The sequence below is a fragment of the Rousettus aegyptiacus genome, unplaced genomic scaffold (assembly GCF_014176215.1).
Source record: "Rousettus aegyptiacus isolate mRouAeg1 unplaced genomic scaffold, mRouAeg1.p scaffold_m13_p_8, whole genome shotgun sequence".
Lineage (NCBI taxonomy): Eukaryota > Metazoa > Chordata > Mammalia > Chiroptera > Pteropodidae > Rousettus > Rousettus aegyptiacus.
In genome coordinates this window covers 77,854,638-77,874,500 of record NW_023416311.1, presented here as the reverse complement: position 1 = coordinate 77,874,500, position 19,863 = coordinate 77,854,638, and the positions used below count along the sequence as shown (strand labels likewise).

The following is a 19,863-nucleotide window of genomic DNA, read 5'->3' as shown; positions in this document are numbered from 1 at the left end:
TTCACTTTGCTTTACAAGCCCTCTGTTTTTTTTTGTGGAAAGAGTCACCACCAATAAAAACACCTAGTCATGGTCTTGTTATGGTATCAAGTCAGCCATTCTTCTTATGAGCATCGTAAATAGGTTTTTACAAATCGATCATTCCATTGAGAAATCATGTTTTAAATGGTTTGATGTGTGGCATGAATGAATGAAAAGTCTTTCTCATGAAGGCTTGAAATTAAACTAAAAGAAAAAAATTCACAGAGAGACCCAGGTGTTAATGATGACATAGACGAAAGGGGGAATAGTCGGTCATGAGAAAAGCAGGACTTGAAAAAACAGAGACAGATAAAGAGACTTAATGATGCTTTCAACCTATTTTTAGGCCGCACATTAAAACTTTTTCCAAGATTTCACCCCAGACTCTTGGCCAACTGCTCTGCTTGTTAGTAAAGCTGTTTGATTTCTCCCTTTGTTTCTTTTTTGGACTAAAGGGACACTCAATATGGACATGACATTTTGAAAACTAAACTCACGTCTTTTTCACTCTAACTTCATTGTTATTTTGGCCTCCTTTCTCTTAGACACTTTCTTGAGTGTACAGGCCGAATATAGTCTTTCGAACTTTCATGAAAACTCCCTTGAGTGTCTCTCCATCTCTGATTCCATCTTCTCCCATGATCATTCATGTTCTGCAACTACTAATTTAGTTGTGGGTTAGGTTATCCCAGGCCTTTTGCTTCTTCAGTTCTCTACTCTTTACCATCAATTTTTTTTTTTCTTTCTTTATTAGAGGCTGTGATTCAGGAAAGAAAAGGGGTGAAACTTAACTGGATGACCTTTACTGTTTGATTGCAGGTTGAAATTAGCAGTCAGATTTTTGTTTTTCATTGATCCAGTAGGTTTTTATAACCCACTATTTTGGTTACTGGCTGTATGATTCTTATTGGAAAGCATCTTGAAACATGAACTATGGAGAGAGAGCATCAATTTGCAAAGTTCTGGGCAGTTCTAACCCTGGAGAATACTCACCAATGATACTGTGGGTGTGCTCACCAGGCCAGGAAAGGATCTAAGATAACGATAAGTTTCCTAACTCACCAGTCTTCGTCCAATTTCTTGAGTACAAAGATCAGATGTGGGTGGTAAGTTTTTATGGCATCCTGGATCTGTTCCTGACGAGAGCAGATAAGGTCAGGATAAGAGATGGCTAGATTCTGAGTTAGGAAAATCAAGGAGGACTTCAGGGCCTCTTAAATAAACATATATCCTAAGTAGTTAATACACAAACATGACTGAAGTAATCAGAAAGGAGAAATCATAGGGCCACATGATAAATTATGCCTGGCTATGCAAGTGGGTTAAATCACTTCCTCAGATGTTGCCAATAGCACAAATATCTGCATTTAGCATCACATGCACCGCCCCTCACCTCCCACACCCATCCCCCAAAAAGAACTGAAAATACTCTCCAAGTTTCTTCCCCTTTGAAATAGTGATTCCTGCTACTATAGTATCTCCATTAAGGGAGTATCCCAAGTATCTCGGGAAAAATCTGAGCTATGTGGGTTCCACTGGCCTGGAGTGCAGGTAGAGTTAGGGGGCTACTGTACTTGAACTTGGCAGGGAGGGTCATGAAGCTGTACTTTCTGTGCAAGTCTTATGCAGTCCTGTTGCCAACTCTCCTCAAGATCATTTTCTGCTCATGCATATTCTTTTTTATACCAATGTAAGTGGGAGGTGAAATTGTCCACAATCTTGGAAACTTCTATTATTTTTTCTTCATTTTGAACTACTTCGAAATGTATATAAAGTAAAATGAAAAAATCCGAAACCCCATTTCAGCCTGAGACAGCTCAAGCAACTTGGCTTGACTATAGGATCTTTCATGAATAGAAGAGTCTGGGTTGGATAGAGGAAATGGATAATAGGGAGGGATATCTCCACAGCTTCCTTTCTCCCTCTCCATTTCTTCCCTTCCTTTCTTCTGGTAGTATTCTTAGGTGGTGGTAGCTCCATCTTCTGAGGAAGACGTCTGAGAGCAAAGGGCGAGGCAAGGAAAGGAAGAAGCTTTCCTAGTGACTGAATAAAAACGGTCAATAAAAATATAAAGTTTGGTGATTATGTTGATAAGTAAATGGGAAATCAGTAATGTACAGAAGCTTAACTTATTTTTTTAGGCAAGACAATACTGTTTACTTTTAACATATTACCATAGGAACATCCAACTGACTAGCAGTTTTCTGAAGGGAAGCTTTAGACGTTCTACAGTTAAGTACACTCTAATTTTCCTTAGTACCATAAGGTTTATCTGAATATCAGAATATCTATGATCTTGCAAGATCCAAATTTCCCTTCAAGCTGATGTTTGTCTTTCGTTTGTTTTCTAATTAGCGATCAGGTTTCAGCAGAAGAGTTCATTGCCAGAGGCATAACGTCCCCCTTGGTTGTGACCCTGTTGTCAGCCTTCTAATGTAAATTCTTAGGACTGTTCTATGATTTTCAACTTTGTTTTGTGGTATGAGGTCTGTGACTGTTTAGTTGACAATACATGTGTGCCTCTCTCATTTCCTGTTTTTAAGGGCTGCACTTAATTTATTTGAAAGGGTGGAATATTTTAAATTACAATTCAGCAGTTTTACTAAGGAAGGCTGTAAAACACAATGAGCAAGGAGTTTTACTTCCTCCTCACAATTGTTACTCCCCTGTTTTGAAATCTTGATATCCTTCAATCAGTGGAAATGGTGTTAACTTAAGCTGTAACATTTCGAATAGCAACCAAGCCATGGCTAGAGCTGTAGAAGGGCATGGGATTCCTGCACACTGTAATTCTAGTTTTCCAGACGCCTTATTAGTACCCGGAATGTGTCTGCCTGTGCTCGATATTGTTCTATCATGTTGAGTCCCCCTCCCCCAGGCACAGCATTTGGATTGGTTATGGAATACAGTCGCTCAGCCAATCAAGTGAAACCTTTCTCCTGCAACCTTAGCAACACCTGACAATGGTCATTGACAAATGTTAAAAGAAAACCCCTGACAAATTCAACCAACTGTGAAAATGGTCTCTGTCAAGGGTAAGCCCTGCCCACAGAGCACTTTGTGTATCCAGAGGAGTTAGTAGTTCATACCAGACCTGCAAAAACAGAACTTGCATGTGGATGTTGAGGCTTGTGATCAGCACCTTACTTACCCCAGTAGGCTGCTACTTCAGCTAAGCTGACTTTGTTAGTCAAAGCCAGTGTTGGAGCTGGGATCTGCGGGGAGGGAGAAGGAAACCTCATCACCTCTCTCATCAACCAAACCTCCATACCCACCAGAACATTTTCAGTGGTTGGAGAAGGAGTCCCCATAAACCTTGGGCTTCAAGGTCACACTTCTGTCTCTGATGCTAATTTGTTCCTTAAGGCAGGACAAGAGGAGCATTTTCTGAGAGCAGCAAAACACCTGGCTGTGGCCCTAGTGGCACCTTTCTAAACCTTCTGGCTACACGTCTTTACCACCCTGCCCAATTCTGAACCCTGATGGGGCACAGTTGGCCTGTCTGCCTCACATATGGACATTCCTCTCAGGATGCTGTTAGACCTAAGGGAGTTCTCACCGCTCTTTTGGAGGCTTCACGACTGAGGGATTTGTAGGCAGACCTGGCAGAGGCTGGGGTGGCGATGGGGCAGGGAATGGAGAATATGAAAGGGGACCCGCCAAAAACATGCACAGACAGTTCATAGGCAAACACATATTCCCGCAAAGACATAATAGCTGTGTGTATATAATACTCTCTTGAAGTCCCCGACTTGATCATTCCAGTTAGTCTAGCCACCTTGAAGGCATGTTTCAAACCTTGGTTGAGTAATCCATTGTGTGGTGATTAGCTGTTAATGAAGCTGAAAATACCTAAATCATCCAACAAGTCGCCTGAATTAAATTTTTATGGCTACGTTACAAGACAAGTTGGTATCATGACAAAGAAAAACCTGGGGATATATATAGATGTTCATACGTACAGATATAATCCACACACATAGTCTCACACACACACAGATGAATTAACCTAGGCAAGAGGAACAAAGGTAGAGCAAGGTGTGGAAAAGAAGAGAGAACTTCAAGGAAGGTCATGTGAACTGGAGTGTGAGACCCAATGTAACATTATGAAATTAGTGAAGTTCGTTCAGCTACCCCAGCCCCCTACCTGCTTCCTACTAGCACCACTGTGCAAGGCCTGTCCTGAATTTAATATTCCATGGGGATGGCGGAGGGGGTGGGGAGGGGTTGACAGTTTAACTAATCCCTTGGGATTATAAATTTATAATGACTTCAAGTTTTAGCCCTTCAGGGGATATTGATATTTTTTCAAAGGGAGCTCATGAAGGTGCCAAAGTGCTATGTCTCTAATAGTTGAATTGTAACTTGAGAGGAATATCTTTAGTGTAGAGACTTGGCCTTGCTCAAACACACTTTTAATGTAGAAGTCTCCTCTAAATATTCCTAAAGTCAGAAGTACACGCAAGATTGGGTGGGAAACTGCAGTGGGGTGCAGTCCATCAGTAGCTCTACAGGAAGATGACGCCTTAGATGGAGGAGAGGTATTAGAGGAGTTGGTGTTAGAATCTTCCATATCTGTCCTTCGGGGGGAACTTTGAAACTTTCTGGTGTCATGAGATGTGGAAAATTACAATTCAGAATATTATATAATGTGTGCAAAACCAAGTCTTATGTAACCACATACAGGTATGTAGTTTCTAAAATTGTGGACATTTGTTTATGAAGGAGATGAGTAAACTATTTTCTTCCTTTTCCAGTTTTTTTGAAATTTTCAATTATCACTGGTCAAGTTTTCTTGATCAGTATGAGCAACTATCAACTGTTAAGACTATGAAACAACAACAAAAAAGTGAGATCACATGGTTATTTTTTGCTCTGGAAGAAATTTTTATCTACCCGTGAAATAGAGAAAGGAAAAATAAAATTGCCAGTGTATATAGTATGATTCTTTGTAACCCGAGTTTCTACTGTCAGGAAGAACTGTATAAAGTGTCTGAAGTGTGATGAAGTTTCCTAGAGAGAAGAGGTAAAGGTTTTCATTTACAGGTAATAGTTCATACTCAACAATTTGAACTTGACTTAAAAGAGCTCGAACCTGGGAAAGGGAATGTTTATCTTTAAGGTAGTAATTTGGAGGTGGAGGCATTCCTGGCAGAGAACAATGCCTGGCACATTATAGGAACAAAAATAAATATTTATTAATGATCCAGAAACATTTCCTCCAAATCGACATTCTCTCAAATTACAAATACTATCAAAGGAGGAAAATTCTAGTGCCCCAATATAGTGAATATTTTTCCCCTCTTAATCTCAAAGAGATCATTGTTTCCTATTTCCATGGTAACTAGAAGACTCCAAATTGCCAAAAACTTGATAGACATCTGAAATGAAAGCCAGGGGGAAAAAAAAGGAACAAAAGACAAATTTTACAGGTTTCATGTATGACAGTGTGGCAAAGTTTTTGAAATGTTTGGGAATATTTTCTTCTTATTTCTTTGCTTGGAATAATGCAATGATTTCCGGAATGCAGCCATAATATCTTCATGTATACCGCTGAGTGTCCATTGAGTAGTTTTTATTCTTTTCTTGGAAGTAAAGGAGAGACCCACAGGCCTTGGCAGCAATCAAGTGAAGGTAAGATGTTGGAAATCGCTCTCCTGGCAAGCCTTGATATTAACCATAACCTCATGAGGAAGCCAGCCTGGCTGAAGGGCCTTTGCTCCCTCTCTTCCATGAAGTGAACAAATATTTATAGAACTCCCACTATTTTCTAGGTAATCTGTCCTACATACAACTAAATGAAAAATTGCAACTCTGATAGGGGCTCCTAGGAGAGGTACATGTAACAATTAGAGTGGGTAATAGGCAGAGCTGGCCTGTCAGAGCAGCCAGGCCTTCCTAAGGAAGTATGATTAAGCTGAGTAGGAGGAAACGAGGCAATAGTTGCAGGGGCCAGAGATGTAGCACATTCCAGGCAGTGGGAACTCTTGGGCGGCAAAGGTCTTCTGGGGGAAGTGAACCTCAAGTGTTCAAGGAACTGAAAGCAGCCCTGAGCAGCCTGCATTGGCTGAACCCCAGAGAGTGAGGGGGATGAACTTGGGGCAAGGCCAGTTGGAGAGGTGAGCAGATGTTAGGTCATTCCCAATGCACAGCCTTGAGTCTTGTAGGGTGGGTTTGTTATGAATTTTGGTCTCTATCCCTCCTCACTCCAGAATGAACTCAAGCTATAAGAAGAATGTGTGATTTGGGAATGGCAGTTTCTGGTTCATTTATCTGAATTCTAACATAATATTGTCATAAATTTCAGATGTGAACCACTAAGTTTCAAAAAATTATAATTTTATGAAATACTTTAAACTTAAATCATATTCAAGATATATTATTTCGTGTATGGTGATTCAGTAGAAGTCATCATGAATTTCAATTATCATCCCATGTTAAACCCCCAGAAAGCCAGACTTTGACCATCTGAAATCTTTCCTTTATTTGCGACCTAGCTGAGATCCAGAAGTCTGTGAGAAGTGAAAATAAATGTGACAAAGACCATGAAACTTTTAACTAGAGGGGAGGTCCTCATTAAGATATTAGTTGATTTTTGGTCCTCATTAAGAACTTAGTTGATTTTTTTAATCTTACACACAATTCGAACAAGTGTGTTTTCTGGATTCCAAGGCCAGAGCAGATGGGAAGCAATAATTCAGAAAGGGAGAAGAGTCAGAGTTGGTATATGGCAATAATTAAAAGTAATGGGACAGCACAACTGTAGAGGAAACCAAAAAAAAAAAAAAAAAAAAAATGGGGCTTTTAGTTATGGACAATTATCTTCACGTCTTAGCGCCTCTTGAAGGCATCATTGTGTCTAGAATGAGACCTTATACTTAGTTTATCATGTTTTAGAAAAATTTCTAATCTACAGGGTTAAACTTTCTTAAAAGGTTTTGGTAGTTAAGTAGATTTCAGTTATTTGGGAAAATTGTCTATTCAGTATGGTTCTTACAAAGTTTCTGCATAACCATGGTTTTATTGTAATATGGTTCTATGGAGGTGTTAATATAGATTTTTCAGGTTGAAAAAATATCTGACACACACCAGATTTTGCTGAGACAGCTTCGTTTCACAAGTTATCCAATTCTGGGTTTGAACAAAGTCATTGAAAGTGACACTTTTCATATCCGAATTGCCATGATGCTATTCTTGATAAGGAATGAGTTCTTGAATATTTAAAAATATTGTGGGTGACAAACTGTCCTTAATAAATACATTTTAGAGTTTGGCTTTCACATTTTAAACTTTAATTTTCATGCTTATCTCTTAAATGCAAATAATCTTTTATCTAAGCAGAAGGTGCACCCTAAAGTTATGTGGTTGTCTGAATTGTATCTCTTTACTTCCTTCAGATGGGAATAAAAATAAACAAACTATTGATTGATCACTTTGGAAAATGCTCATGCTATATGTTTATGAAATGATTATGGAGATGACACTTTCTGCAAATATATCCTTCATACATGTCAGAGCACTTTTTATCTCCCTAGAGAATATGTTTGTACAGTAATATTTAATGTCTTATTTGTGTTTTTCTTGTGCCACTTTACCTATCAGAGACATCTGCAAAAGAGTGATGCAGTTTTGAGGGAATCATTAATTTTCTAAGTAATCATTCTTCCATGGTGCTTTTTCATTAGGAGTTTTCCCCACATTTACATATTTTCATGTTATCCAGTTAAATAGTATTCTTGGGTCTATCTTGTGACATGATTAACAAAATACCAGTAAAAAGTTACAGTTATTAAAAAATGGGAAGACTAAAAGCTATAATTAAATGTGGCACTTCCTATTTCTTTTGGCCCTCACTAGGTTCTAAGCCTGTTGGAGGCCTGTTAAACATTTGGTTCTGAGACGGTTTTCATCTGATAAGGCCTTCACTATTGTACTTTGGATTGGCATGAACAGCAGAATGATAACAGTCTGGTCAGTTTTTACAATACTGACATTGTACACATACTATATTTATACTAAAATATTTTTTGCTAAAAATTAACAAGAGTAGGCTGTCTAATATTTAACAAATGCAAACACTTTTACCTCTTGAGGGGGGAATTATTGTTCAAATTACAACATTTGAAGCAAATTTATTTGGAAGCAAATTGCCAACTTGTTTTTTTTCTTTTGTATGTTGAGGTATAATGATTTTCAAAATTCCAGATTGTAACTTTAAAGGCTTCCATCTTAACAGAATATACTGTTCTTAGAAGTAGGATGGAAAAGATTGGTTGGTTGATCAGTCATTAATTACACTTTTCATAATTACTGCAAATTCTAGAAGTGTACATTTTAAGGAATAAAACAGTATGTTAGTAAGTGACAATGTGGCGTTGAATTATGGTACTTTTTAATTTTGCCTATTCTAAAGACTTCTGCAGGGAAAGATAAAGAAAATCTATATATTTTAATGAGCACTCAGGGAAATTTTTCTGATTTGGTAAATTTGAGAAATACTGGATAATGGACAAGTTCTGGCTTTACTGTTAGGCAGACTGAACTTGAATCTGCTTGGCCAGTTTAGATCGGAATAAACTTTGGCAAGTTTCTCTAAGCCTTAGTTTCTTCATTTGTTTCTTGTGTGGGGGGATTGGGCACCAAGTGAGTTACAGTTTGTAAAGGACCTAGCACTGTTTTTGCACCCACTCTCTAAAAAAATTACTAATAGTAAAATATTAGTGGTTTGATTCACTTGAATTTAACATAGTTGGAATAGATCAAAATTTTCCTCTCTTCGAAGATAGAGCAGTGGTTTCAAATCAATCAATTCTGGATTGATCACTCTCTGTTCATCTCTTATTTTCCCCAAGAATCTATCTGGTGAAAATGACCAGGAACACTCTTCTAGCACTTTTCCCTGTTATTGGACATTTTTCCCTGATGAAGTGTCATCTCTAATTTTTACTCATTTTTAGCCACAGAGTAGAATTCTCTGTTATTCCACTGGAGAGAATAATGCCTGATTCACAGGCTAACTATATACTATTTTAGGCTTTTCTTCCTCTCTAAACAATTAATTATAGTCTGGGAAAGATAACTAGCTTCGTTATAATATAAAAAATATATCCCAATATGAGGAAAAACACATGGAAATGAGCATAACTTTGTGTACATCTTCAAACGACTTGTTCTTAAACTTAATCCAATTCTTCCATCTTGGAATCTTGCTACTAATGGCAAATTATCCTCTTAATTAGCTGAGATGACTAGCAATAACAATGAGGCAATGCCATTTTTTTCTTTCTGCAGGCCTCCCCCTAAGTGCTGGGACATGTGAAGTTCTTGCCACCAAAGGGTACTTTTCAAACTTTCGTGTAAAGTCTAAGACTCATGCGTGGAGTGACTGTTACTATCTGGTTCTTAGTTCCAAAATTGTGTGCATTATGCTCTGGCGCCCTCAGGTTTTCCCTTTGAAGACCACTGCTCTAGGAATTTGATACATATCTATTGAATTTAACGAAAAAAAATTCATTTTGAAATTAAAGGCAGGAAGAGGAGCCATGACAGATCTCTGGATAGGACTCCAATGCCCATCTCAAATAAATTCCTTTGCCATCCATCTGTCCATCTATCTGTGCATCCAGTTACAAGCCAGGTGCTGAGGAAGGGTGTTTCTATTCCTTGCAGCCAACAGTTTATGGAGTCCTGGGAGTCTGGTTTATGAAGGCTACCTGAGAGCCTACCTCATGACCACACTGGCCAATGTTGTGTGGTATGACATGATGAGTCACTGCATTTGGGAAGCTGCAGACTTTCTGTACTTTGATTTCTTACCCTTGTATAATGGGAGCATAACCAGAGACATCTAGCTCTGATTCGGTCCCTGGGATAGGGCCTATTTGAAAGGAGCAGTTAGAAGAAAAACATTGTAAATACCCGAAAAGTGAGAGGTGGCATAAGTATCAACCAAAGATGACATACTGTCACTAAGTTCTCCCTTGGCTCATGGGTGTAGCTAATCTCTGGGGAGACAGAGTCTTGAAACATAGGGCTGGGCACTTGGACTAGAAGTAGCTGAGAAGATGAATGGCTCAGGCAAGTGTAAATATAACTGTGATGCTTGGCATAATGGTATAAATGTGACAAGAAAGATCTGAAGTGTTAGAGGGGCTCTAGTAAAGAGAGAGAGATTACACAGCCAGGTGGGTTTTGCCAGAGGAAGTGGCATTCGAGCAAGTCCTTGAAGGAAGGGTAGGAATTTGACAAGTTGCAAGGGAATAGAAAGACATTACAGGCAGCAGGACCATCTTGAGCAAATGTGCAGAGTAGAAAAGTGGGGAACTGGGAGTTCTACTGGAAAATAACAAAATTTCTGTAGGGAGACTGGGAGTTCTGTTGGGTTTTAGTGGGAGACAAGGCAGGGAAGTTGGATCTAGTTAAGACCATATCTGAGTTTGGACTTCTAGCAGGCAACAGAGAGCCATTTAAAAGGACTTGAGCAGAAGGATGACACCATCACAACTGTACTTTAGGAAGCACAGCAGCTAGGTGAAGGAGGATAAGGGGGAAGGAAAGGTTATACAGACATACCACTGGGGAGGCTCTGCAGAGTGAAGAGGAGGAATAATAAAGCAGCAAGAGGGACAGACAGCACTGCAAGTAAACCTGTGTTGCAGGCAAAGAGAAAAAAGCTTGGGGGCCTGGGAACAGGTAGGAACAGTAATAACGATCTAGGGGAAAAAAGAGAACCCATTTTCCAGGGAAAGGTGGTACTTTGTATTTGAGGTGGCCATGGGCACCCTCATGGTAACGGAAAAGGGAGCTGGCCACCACAAAGAAATGAGTGAGCTGAAGCAGAGACCATGGTTGGGAGTTGGAAATGGTGGAAACTATCCATTGCGTGGATCACCAAAACTGGAGAAGAGGATATAAGCTATAGGGCAGGTGTACATTTGACAGTTTGGAGGAAGAAAACCCCAAAAAACGAGGCAGAGAAAGAAGAATTGGAGACCTGGGAGGGACAGGAGAGTTAAGGACAGTTTGAGAGAGAGAGAGAGAGAGAGAGAGAGAGAGAGAGAGAGAGAGAGAGAGAGAGAGAGAGAGAGAGAGAGAGAGAAAGAGAGAAAGAGAGAGAGAGAGAGAGAGGTCTCAGTGTGAGAGACTATAGAGAAGGAGAATTGGGTCAGGATGAGCTGGTAGCTCTGGATTTGTCTTCAAATTAAACTAAACCCCTCCACTGCAGAATGATGCCTTACATCTGGTCTCTGGTTCAAGACAAAATCGAGGTCTGTAAATGTTAGACACCTCCAAAGGTGTTTATTTTCCTTTTCAGTATGAAATAATTTATTCCACTAACAACTCGTATGACCCAGAATGAATCACCCTGTTTTGGGGCATCAGTTTTGTCATCTTTAACTTTCCAGTTTAGCAATCTTGTGTGTATATATATGAAAGTGCTTGGTAATCTACACGATATTATACAAGTCTAAGTTCTATCATGACTGTTACCGAGGACAGAATGGAGGCCAAATCGTATTTTACTTTTCGACTTACTTTGCACACCTATGATCTATGCTTTTGAAAAATTTAAAAATTATTTTTAAGAGATCCAGAAATGAAACTGGAAGAGCCTTTCTCCTCTCATTTGTTATATATTCTTTCTGTTTTCTGCCCAGGCCTTTTCCTAAGCATTGAAGAGGTACCCAGAAAAATACCAGAGGGATATACAAAAACATGTCACCAAATTTTTCCTAACAAGTAAAGCGGCTATGGAAAGTCGGCCAGCGTTCCGTTCCCATGGGACCTGCAGCCTGGGGTTGGTAAGGCCTAACAAGGGTGAGAGCCAAGACCTGGAACTCGCGGTCTCCTGGGACTCGGCCTTGAGTGGGCGATTTTCTTTAAACCTCGGAAGAGCTCTATGCCTTTAAATTCAGGCAACGAGGCAGGCAGGTGGGTATCAGCCAATAACCTTACAAGATGCGAAACTGCCAAAGGAGACACGGTTTATCTTCCACAATAGCGAGAGTACCAGTAACATGGTTTACAGTAAAAACAGAAGGTGGGGCAAAGAGTAGGGATGTCTGTGGCTTGGACTCATATTTGACCGAGCTCTGCGGAGTGAAAGGAACAATGTCCGCAGAGATCCCAGTTCAGCCCGATACTCGCTTCTTCCCCGGCGCCCTTGCACCAGCGAGCTGAGCTCTTCACTCCCTCTCGGTCGCCTGCCCCAACGCTGCCTTTCCAGGGCAGGATCGGCCGTTCGCACGCCGTCAGGGCTGCAGAGAGCATGGCGCGCGTCCTGAGCGCCTGGGCTCCCGGCAACCACGCACCCCTCGCCGAGCCCGGCTGCAGATCTAAGTGCGCACCGAGCAAGCTCGCTGACGCGGTCCGCGGCCGAGCGGCCGAGCGAGCCGTCTGCAGCTGATGGGGGCTGTGCGCGCGCTCCCTTGGGGTGTGTGAGCGCGCTCCCGTGGCGTGTGTACTCACAAAGGTGTTTGCTAAATCCACTGCCCGGGTGTACCCGCTACCCATTGTGGGAGCATCCCGGGCCTGAAGCAGGGTCTTGGCTCCGCGGGAGCGGGGACGACAAGGACCGGTTCAAGTTCCCCAGCTCCGCCCCGGGCCGTCTTCCTTTCCCGCTGGGCTGAGAGAGCGCGAGGGCTGGGCGGCCACGGCCCTCTCGGGACACGCGTCGCCCAGCTACGGGGTAGGCTCCCAGCGCTCTGCGCGTTTTCGGACACTTTGGCCGGCTCGGTCCCCAGCCCAGCCACAGGGACAGAGCGGACGTAGGGCTCGGGAGTGCGTGCGCGACAGCCACGCGGGGCAGCAGAGCAGGAGCTCTCTCTCTCTCCACCCAGGTCTGCAAAAGTGAACTGGAAAACAGCCGCTGAGCGCAGCCTCCTCCCTCTTCCCCGGCGCCGCTACAGCCCCGGCTGGGGGTGGGGGGAGTTTCCCCGGGTTGGCAAGAAGGGAAGCGGGCAGCCGGGCGGCCTCGGCCGCACCTCCTCCGCTTTCCTCTCCACCCCCGTCCCTTGGGCACCACGCCGCATTTCTTTGTTTTGAAAGCGCCTCCTCCGCCCAGAGGCTTTTCTCCCGGCGGGCAGACTCTGACGGGGGGTGGGGCAGCGGGCCCCGCCTCCCATTTAGCTTGGACCCCTCCCCGGGTTCACACCCCATTTCCCCTTCTCTCCCTGCTGCGACCCACGAGGCGCCTCTTCACTTGCCGGACATCAAAGGAAGGCAGGGAACTGGAGGGAGAAGTTGAGTAGCAGGGGGGAACAGAGACCCACCCACCTTAGGTCAAGTCCGGCGGCCCGCCCCTCCCGCGGGAACCCCGCCTGAGCCCCGCCTCCCGCGTCACAACAGCCTGATGTTCTCACACCCCTCTGGGTACCCAACCCCGCCGCCCCCGCTACTCCGGTGTCCGCGGAGCGCTCTATTTATGTTTCAGCCCAGCGATTTGCATAGGCCCCACCCCTGGCCTTAGGTCCCCCTATCGGTGCCCCGCCTCAGCCTTGACGTAACGGTAGAGGCTCCACCTCTTGTGCCCGTACAAGGAGCGGCAGGCCCTAGATGGCAGCGTGGCGTCGCGGCGGCGTGTGCGTGTCGCGCTTCCTTGTGCCGTTTATAGGGTCCCGGCACTTCCGCTGTCGGGTTAGAAGCGGCGCGGTCATGGCGGAGCGCGGACAGCAGCCTCCTCCCGCGAAACGGCTGTGCTGCCGGCCGGGTGGCGGCGGCGGCGGCGGCGGGGGCAGCAGCGGCGGCGGCGGAGCGGGTGGTGGCTACAGCTCTGCTTGTCGACCGGGCCCGCGGGCGGGCGGTGCGGCTGCAGCGGCGTGCGGGGGCGGCGCGGCGCTGGGGCTGCTGCCGCCGGGCAAGACCCAGAGTCCCGAATCGCTGCTGGACATCGCGGCGCGCAAGGTGGCGGAGAAGTGGCCGTTCCAGCGCGTGGAGGAGCGCTTTGAGCGCATCCCGGAGCCGGTGCAGCGCCGCATCGTCTACTGGTCTTTCCCTCGCAGCGAGCGGGAGATCTGCATGTACTCGTCCTTCAACACCGGCAGCGGCGCCGCGGGCGGCCCCGGCGACGACAGCGGCGGCCCCGGAGGCGCGGGCGGCGGCGCGGGCGGCGCGGGCAGCGGCGGCTCCTCGTCTTCACCGGCCGCCACCTCGGCCGCCGCCGCCGCCGCCGCCGCTGCCGCCGCCGCCGGGACCGGGGCCCCGTCGGTGGGGGCCGCTGGGGCGGCGGACGGCGGCGACGAGACACGGCTGCCCTTCCGCCGGGGCATCGGGCTGCTGGAGAGCGGCTGCGTTGACAACGTCCTGCAAGTCGGTGAGTCACGGGGCAGCCGCGGGGCCGTCTGTCTGTCCGCCAGTTTCTCGGGAGGCGCCCGCCCCCTCCTCTCCGGGTGGCCGTCAGCCCGGCGCGAGTCCGCACCCCCCGCCTGGTGCCCTCAATGGCCGGGATGGTCGTCCCGAGCGGAGCGCCCATTTCCTCCCCGCCCCCTGTCTCCCCGGACGGGCCAGCGCGAGTGGGAAATGAATCAGCAGGACGCGCCCCGCCGCGGGGTCGGCCGGGTGGGTGTCGGGTGCTCTAGACCCGCTCGGTTCCCCGGCCTCCTTCCCGGGAGTACATCCTGAAGGGCTGCCTGTCTCTTTTGGGGGGCGGATGTGGACAAAGGCGCGGGCGGACGGCCGGGCTTCTGCGAAGGGTGTGTGTGGTGGGGCTGTGCGGGGCGGGGGAGGGGGCGCGGGCCGCACAGACAATGCCGGCCGGAGCCGAGCCGGCGGCCCGGCGCACTCTGCGTTCTCCCTCCTCTCTCCCCTTGTCTGTCGCTCGCTCCTCTTTCTTTCTCTTTTTCCCCCTCCCCGCCCCTTCGATTTGAGGGGAGGGGTATACATTTTAATGCCACTTGGCGGCTGCTCCTGTTAGGGCTTCGACGGGCTGGCGGCCGTGGTGTTCCGGGGTCGCTGCGGCGTCTGGTCTGTCCCAGGCAAGCTCCACCGGCCGCCTGGGGATTTAAATGTCTTTTTCCCTCTGCGCCTCCCCTGTCTCGGAGCAGCCCAGGATGGAGGGGGTGGCCGGCCGGACCCCTCCTACGGGACCTCTTCTCCCCAGGAAGCCTCAAATTAAAGGACACGAGCCCGGGAAGGAACGGCTCGCGCTTCCTTTTGCTGTGGGGCCGCAGCGGTGCCTGGGGGCTCCTGCTCCTGTCGCTGAGTTTGGTTTGCGCTGGATGGCCCGGTGCTCGTGCTCTGTGCGAGCTCGCTGCGGGCGGCTGCAGGAGCGCCAGGCCGAGGGGCTCTGCGACCGCTCCCGCGTCCCTCCCGGCGCGGCCGCCTGGTAGTTGGGCACGACCCCGCACTTTGTTCTCATTTTCAGGTTTATTTGTGCCCCTTTCAGTTTTCTGTCACCCTCCGAATAGGGGAAACCAAACAAAAGAGTCTCTTTATTTCTTTTCAGGCTTGTAAAGTAGAAGATATTTGACAAAGGCGAGAGGACTTGTGATTTAAAGCTGCACAGCCCTTTCTCTGATAGATCATGAGAGTTTTCTCAAATACCGAGTTTAAAAGCTTCCCTCCACCTCCCCATTTTTTTTTTTTTTTTATTTTCCTGGCCAGATATCTTTTTCAGTCATAGGGATGTTTGAGCTGACTGAAAAGAACAATGCTATAGTGAAACTCTCATATTTTTCTCTTGATTGCAAACGGCTTATTTTCTACCCCCCTCCCCTGTTGCTGTGTACTTCACATTGTAGTGAACAGGATACCTAATGAATGGGGAGAGGGTTGGAAGCATCACTGTCTCTGATTTTTAATCTTTTCTTTACATAGTCAATTCCTTTTATTCTTATCTTTGGAAGTCTGGTGGGGGGCTGGATAGGGGCCCCAAGAGAGAATTCAGATTCATTTTAATCCTGTCTGGTTAATTTGAATTCTAATGCAATCTGCAAACGTGATTTTCTGCATGGTCATTTATTTCCAAAGGCAGCCCCTAGTGCTGCTTTTTCTAGGTTCGGCACCCTTTCCTTCTATCTTGAGGGTTCAACTTTTGAGGCAATCTACCCACCCTTTTAAAAAAAAATCTAATTAACATTCTTTAAAGTTATGTCCCCCGCCCTGTTCCCCCCCCCCCCCACTTGTTTCCTGCTGGGTTGAAACGGATTGAAGCATAGCTATGGGTTCTCAGTGTAACAGACTAGAGTTTGCGAATTTTTATAGCTTGGCTGGCGATATTAAGTTGTGTATTTTTTTTCTTTTTCTTTTTCTTTTTTTTTTTCGGTGCTTGATTCTGCTTGTAAGCAATGAGGAATGACAGGGGAGCACATAGGGAGGGTTTCTTGGCTGATTGCATTTAAGCCAGGAATTCACTGTGAAAATAAAGCCAAGGAGCGATAAATAAAAGATGCAATCTTCTCTAGGAGACAGACACACAGCGTGGGCTTTGCCTGCTTTCATCAGTGAGGAGGCCTGGGTAAGTTGTAAAAGAAAATAGTAACTTTTTGAATAGTTCCCAAAGGGGAAGGAGACGACTGAATGGGGTTGGTGTTGGTTCACGTGAGATAGTATGATCCTTCTCTTTTAGTTTTCTTGAAGAGTTGACCACCACTTTGGAAACACTTGAATTTGTGCTAAACAAGTACTGCAGAAATTGTGGAAAATATTCCCCTCCTCCCTGAGATTTGCCAGTTTCCTTAACTTCCAAGTTGTATTACTTGTTGTGCCAGTCAGCTTAGAGATGGAAGGCTGTTAAATGCCTGGCAGCTGGCACTGTGAGATAGAAAACTTACGACCAGGTTTTTTTTTTCTTGATGGAGAATGCAGAGTGGCTAGATTAACCATCTAATTTTGCTGTAAGTGGTGGTTTGAATTGGCATACTGATTCAACGGGCTTATTTTATAATTTTGTGATTTGAGGTAGAACTCTTTTTTCCTTCACAACCAAGAATGGAAAAGAACAGAGTACAGTGTCGATAGCACCATAAGTAATTTTCTGGTATTGCAAAATTACAAGTTTGTTTGTACAGAGAGTATTCACTGACTTTTGTAGAGATGACTAAATTATAGCTACAACAGGGAAAATCTAGTTGTTGGGCTTTATTTTATATTTACGCTATTAAAGATTATTTAAGGGTTGAGGGACTGAAACTTGAGACTGCCCAGAAATTAAACATAGTTGCTAGTTGTTTTTTAACTCCTAGATTTTAAGAAAAGAAATTCAAAGGAAAAAATTAGACTTTTGGTGTAGTAATTGTAAGCAGAGCTCTCCATCAGTTCATTATAGGACTTCTTAAGAAGTGTAATTGGCTTCTGTTTCTTAAATCATGATGTATTGGAGCTATCGCTGAAGGTGCTTGTATACTATCGACACCATTCAATGATTTAGATGTCATAAACTTTCCCCAAAATTTTGCCTGGGAAAGAGCTTACCTTGTATGGCCTAAAACTTGATTATAAAGGAAAATACATAAATGTAATCACATAAAAATATCTAAAAATATCTAAAAATTTTGTAGGACTGAAAACATGATAAACCAAGTTAAACAGCTAACTGGGGCAAATATTTGTAGCATGTTTGACCAAAGGCTGACAAGGAAGTCCTAAAAATTGGTTAAAAAAGAAAAGAGATGACTAGCCCAGTAGAAAAATGGGCAACACATTTCACAATGAAATGCACATGATTAATAAACTTACTTATCTTTGCTCTTTCGTAAAAATGACATACCATTTCTATCTGTCACATTGGTGAAAACTAACAAGTTAAGGTAGACAGTACTCCAAATTGGTTTAGGAGGTAGGAGAAGGTACTGCTTCCCTGCCGCTTGACACAGTATTTTTGTATCATTTCCAGGAATTTATCCTATAGATCTATTGATAGTATTGCAAAAGATGTTCTGTATAGTGAGCAGTGCTCATTGCAGTATGGTTTGAAATACTGAAAAGCTAGAATCAAATCTACAATTCTATTAGAAAGGAACTAGTTAAGAAGAACTCAACAGCTATGCAATTATGAAAAAAGTGAAGTAGATTTACACATACAAGAAAAGATGACCAGAATATTTTGTTTAAAAACAAGCCATTGTTCATATAGTATGCTGCAATTTCTGTTTAAAACAACAACAAAAAAGATGCACTTGAATATATAGATGCATAAAAATGTCTGGAAAGGCTACACAAGCAATCATTGAAGAGCCTGGGTATCTTTGGAGAAAGGTAGTCAAGTGAATGGACAAGGTTTTGGGGAGAATTTTACTCTTTATTTTATGCCTTATGATTTTTCTTAAAACTAAAAGCATTTATTTTTGTAATAAATCTTAGACAAATTATCTCTACGTTTTTAGTTTATTTTTATTTTTTTGTTGGGGTGTCTGTGTGTCCCTCTTTCTGAAGACCTGTTGTACATTTAGTTTTTTGGGGGTAGTTCTGAAGTACACAGTTTCCTATTTTGATTAGATAATCATTTTAAAAGTGAGATCTCTAAACAAAAGTAGGGTTTGTATGAGAAAGAAGGAGATAAGTTTTAAAAGGAGTTGTTTCTTTTTTTTTCGCTGGTTACTTTTGGAAGAAAATATTACCCAGAGTTCTATTAGCATTTTGGCGTAAACACATTCTTTTAGAGTCATAATTTAAAATTTCATGTTTTAGGGGTAGCAGGGCAGATCATTATTAGTATTAAGATAGGTAAAAATTTTTATCAGCTCATTTATTTAAGGTTAATTTATTGGCCTTTGACTATTTTGGTTTTCTTTACAGATTAGAGATTATCATATAAAGATGTGATTCTAAATTACTTTCAGGTTTGGGTGTTTATAGAGGATAGCATATTTCATTGAAAGCATTTTCAAGACTGAAGTAATATAGAACAATTTTGAATCAGATATACTTTTTTTTTTTGCTTTTTGTTTAATGAAGAAGTACAAAGTAATTTCGAAACTAGGCGCATGTGTATTTTTTTTTCTGTGTGACTTGAGATGTAATTTACTTACAATTGATTTTGAAAGTGAGTACCTCATATATGCTCATCACTGTTCTGAGGGAAGTTACATTTTCAATTTAAGGTGTGGAATCTTGGAATTTGTTATACTTAGTTCTCTCATGATTAGTAATGGTGTAGTGAGGAAATCTAAAGCATTCAGGAGGCCGGGATACATTCTGTAGCCAAAAGATTTCAACAGGATTGGAAGGTAGAATCACTGATTTGGATTAAGCAAACGTTTCTACTCTTCTTCAGTCTTTATTTTCTTGCCACACAGTTGTGTTCTGAGTACACCCTTGGATTGAATAGGAAAAGCCCTCCCCATTGTTTTATTTTGACTCTGCATTGAATTTCATCCTTTTTGCAGATGTGAGACTTTGATGCCTTTCCTTTTAAAAACATCGAATGTCCATAGAACATGTCCTTTAATAGAAGAATTATTGCAATTAATTGAATAATTCAAGTGATTATTGTCCTAAGTGTGGCTTCACCAGTTTTAAAGATGTGTATCCTGGGCCTCTTTTCTCTTCACAGTGGATAATCAATTGCTGTCAATTCTAACTCCAGATATTTTATTTGGAATGATGCAGACCAGCATATCTTTTCTGCTCAGATTTATATTTAAGAGTTTAGTTAAGAATGTGTGATTTCAGGTAGTAATATGTTCAGTGAACAGGATGGCAATGGGGGAATGACTGATGTTTTATAAGAAAACAGTCCCTTTTAAATGCACAATTTAATCTACACTAATTCTACATGCTTATACGCTTTACATTTTTGTATTAGAAAATTTTCTTCAGTGATGCAAAATGAATTTATTTTAAGAAGCTTACATATGCATATGATAAACTCATGTAGTGTTAGAAATTTTTATAGAGTATTTATTA

The 19,863-nt window shown here is 43.5% G+C and overlaps 1 protein-coding gene across 1 annotated transcript in view; it reads left to right on the top strand.

Annotated features, from left to right (window-relative positions):
- The first annotated feature begins 13,673 nt into the window (after positions 1 to 13,673).
- Positions 13,674 to 19,863, top strand: part of ZSWIM6 (zinc finger SWIM-type containing 6) — a 167,372-nt gene continuing 161,182 nt past the window's right edge. Inside the window, exon 1 of the mRNA XM_016137048.2 lies at positions 13,674 to 14,332. Coding sequence (XP_015992534.2) covers positions 13,675 to 14,332 — 658 coding nt within the window. The 5' untranslated portion in view covers position 13,674. The remainder of the gene's footprint in view (positions 14,333 to 19,863) is intronic.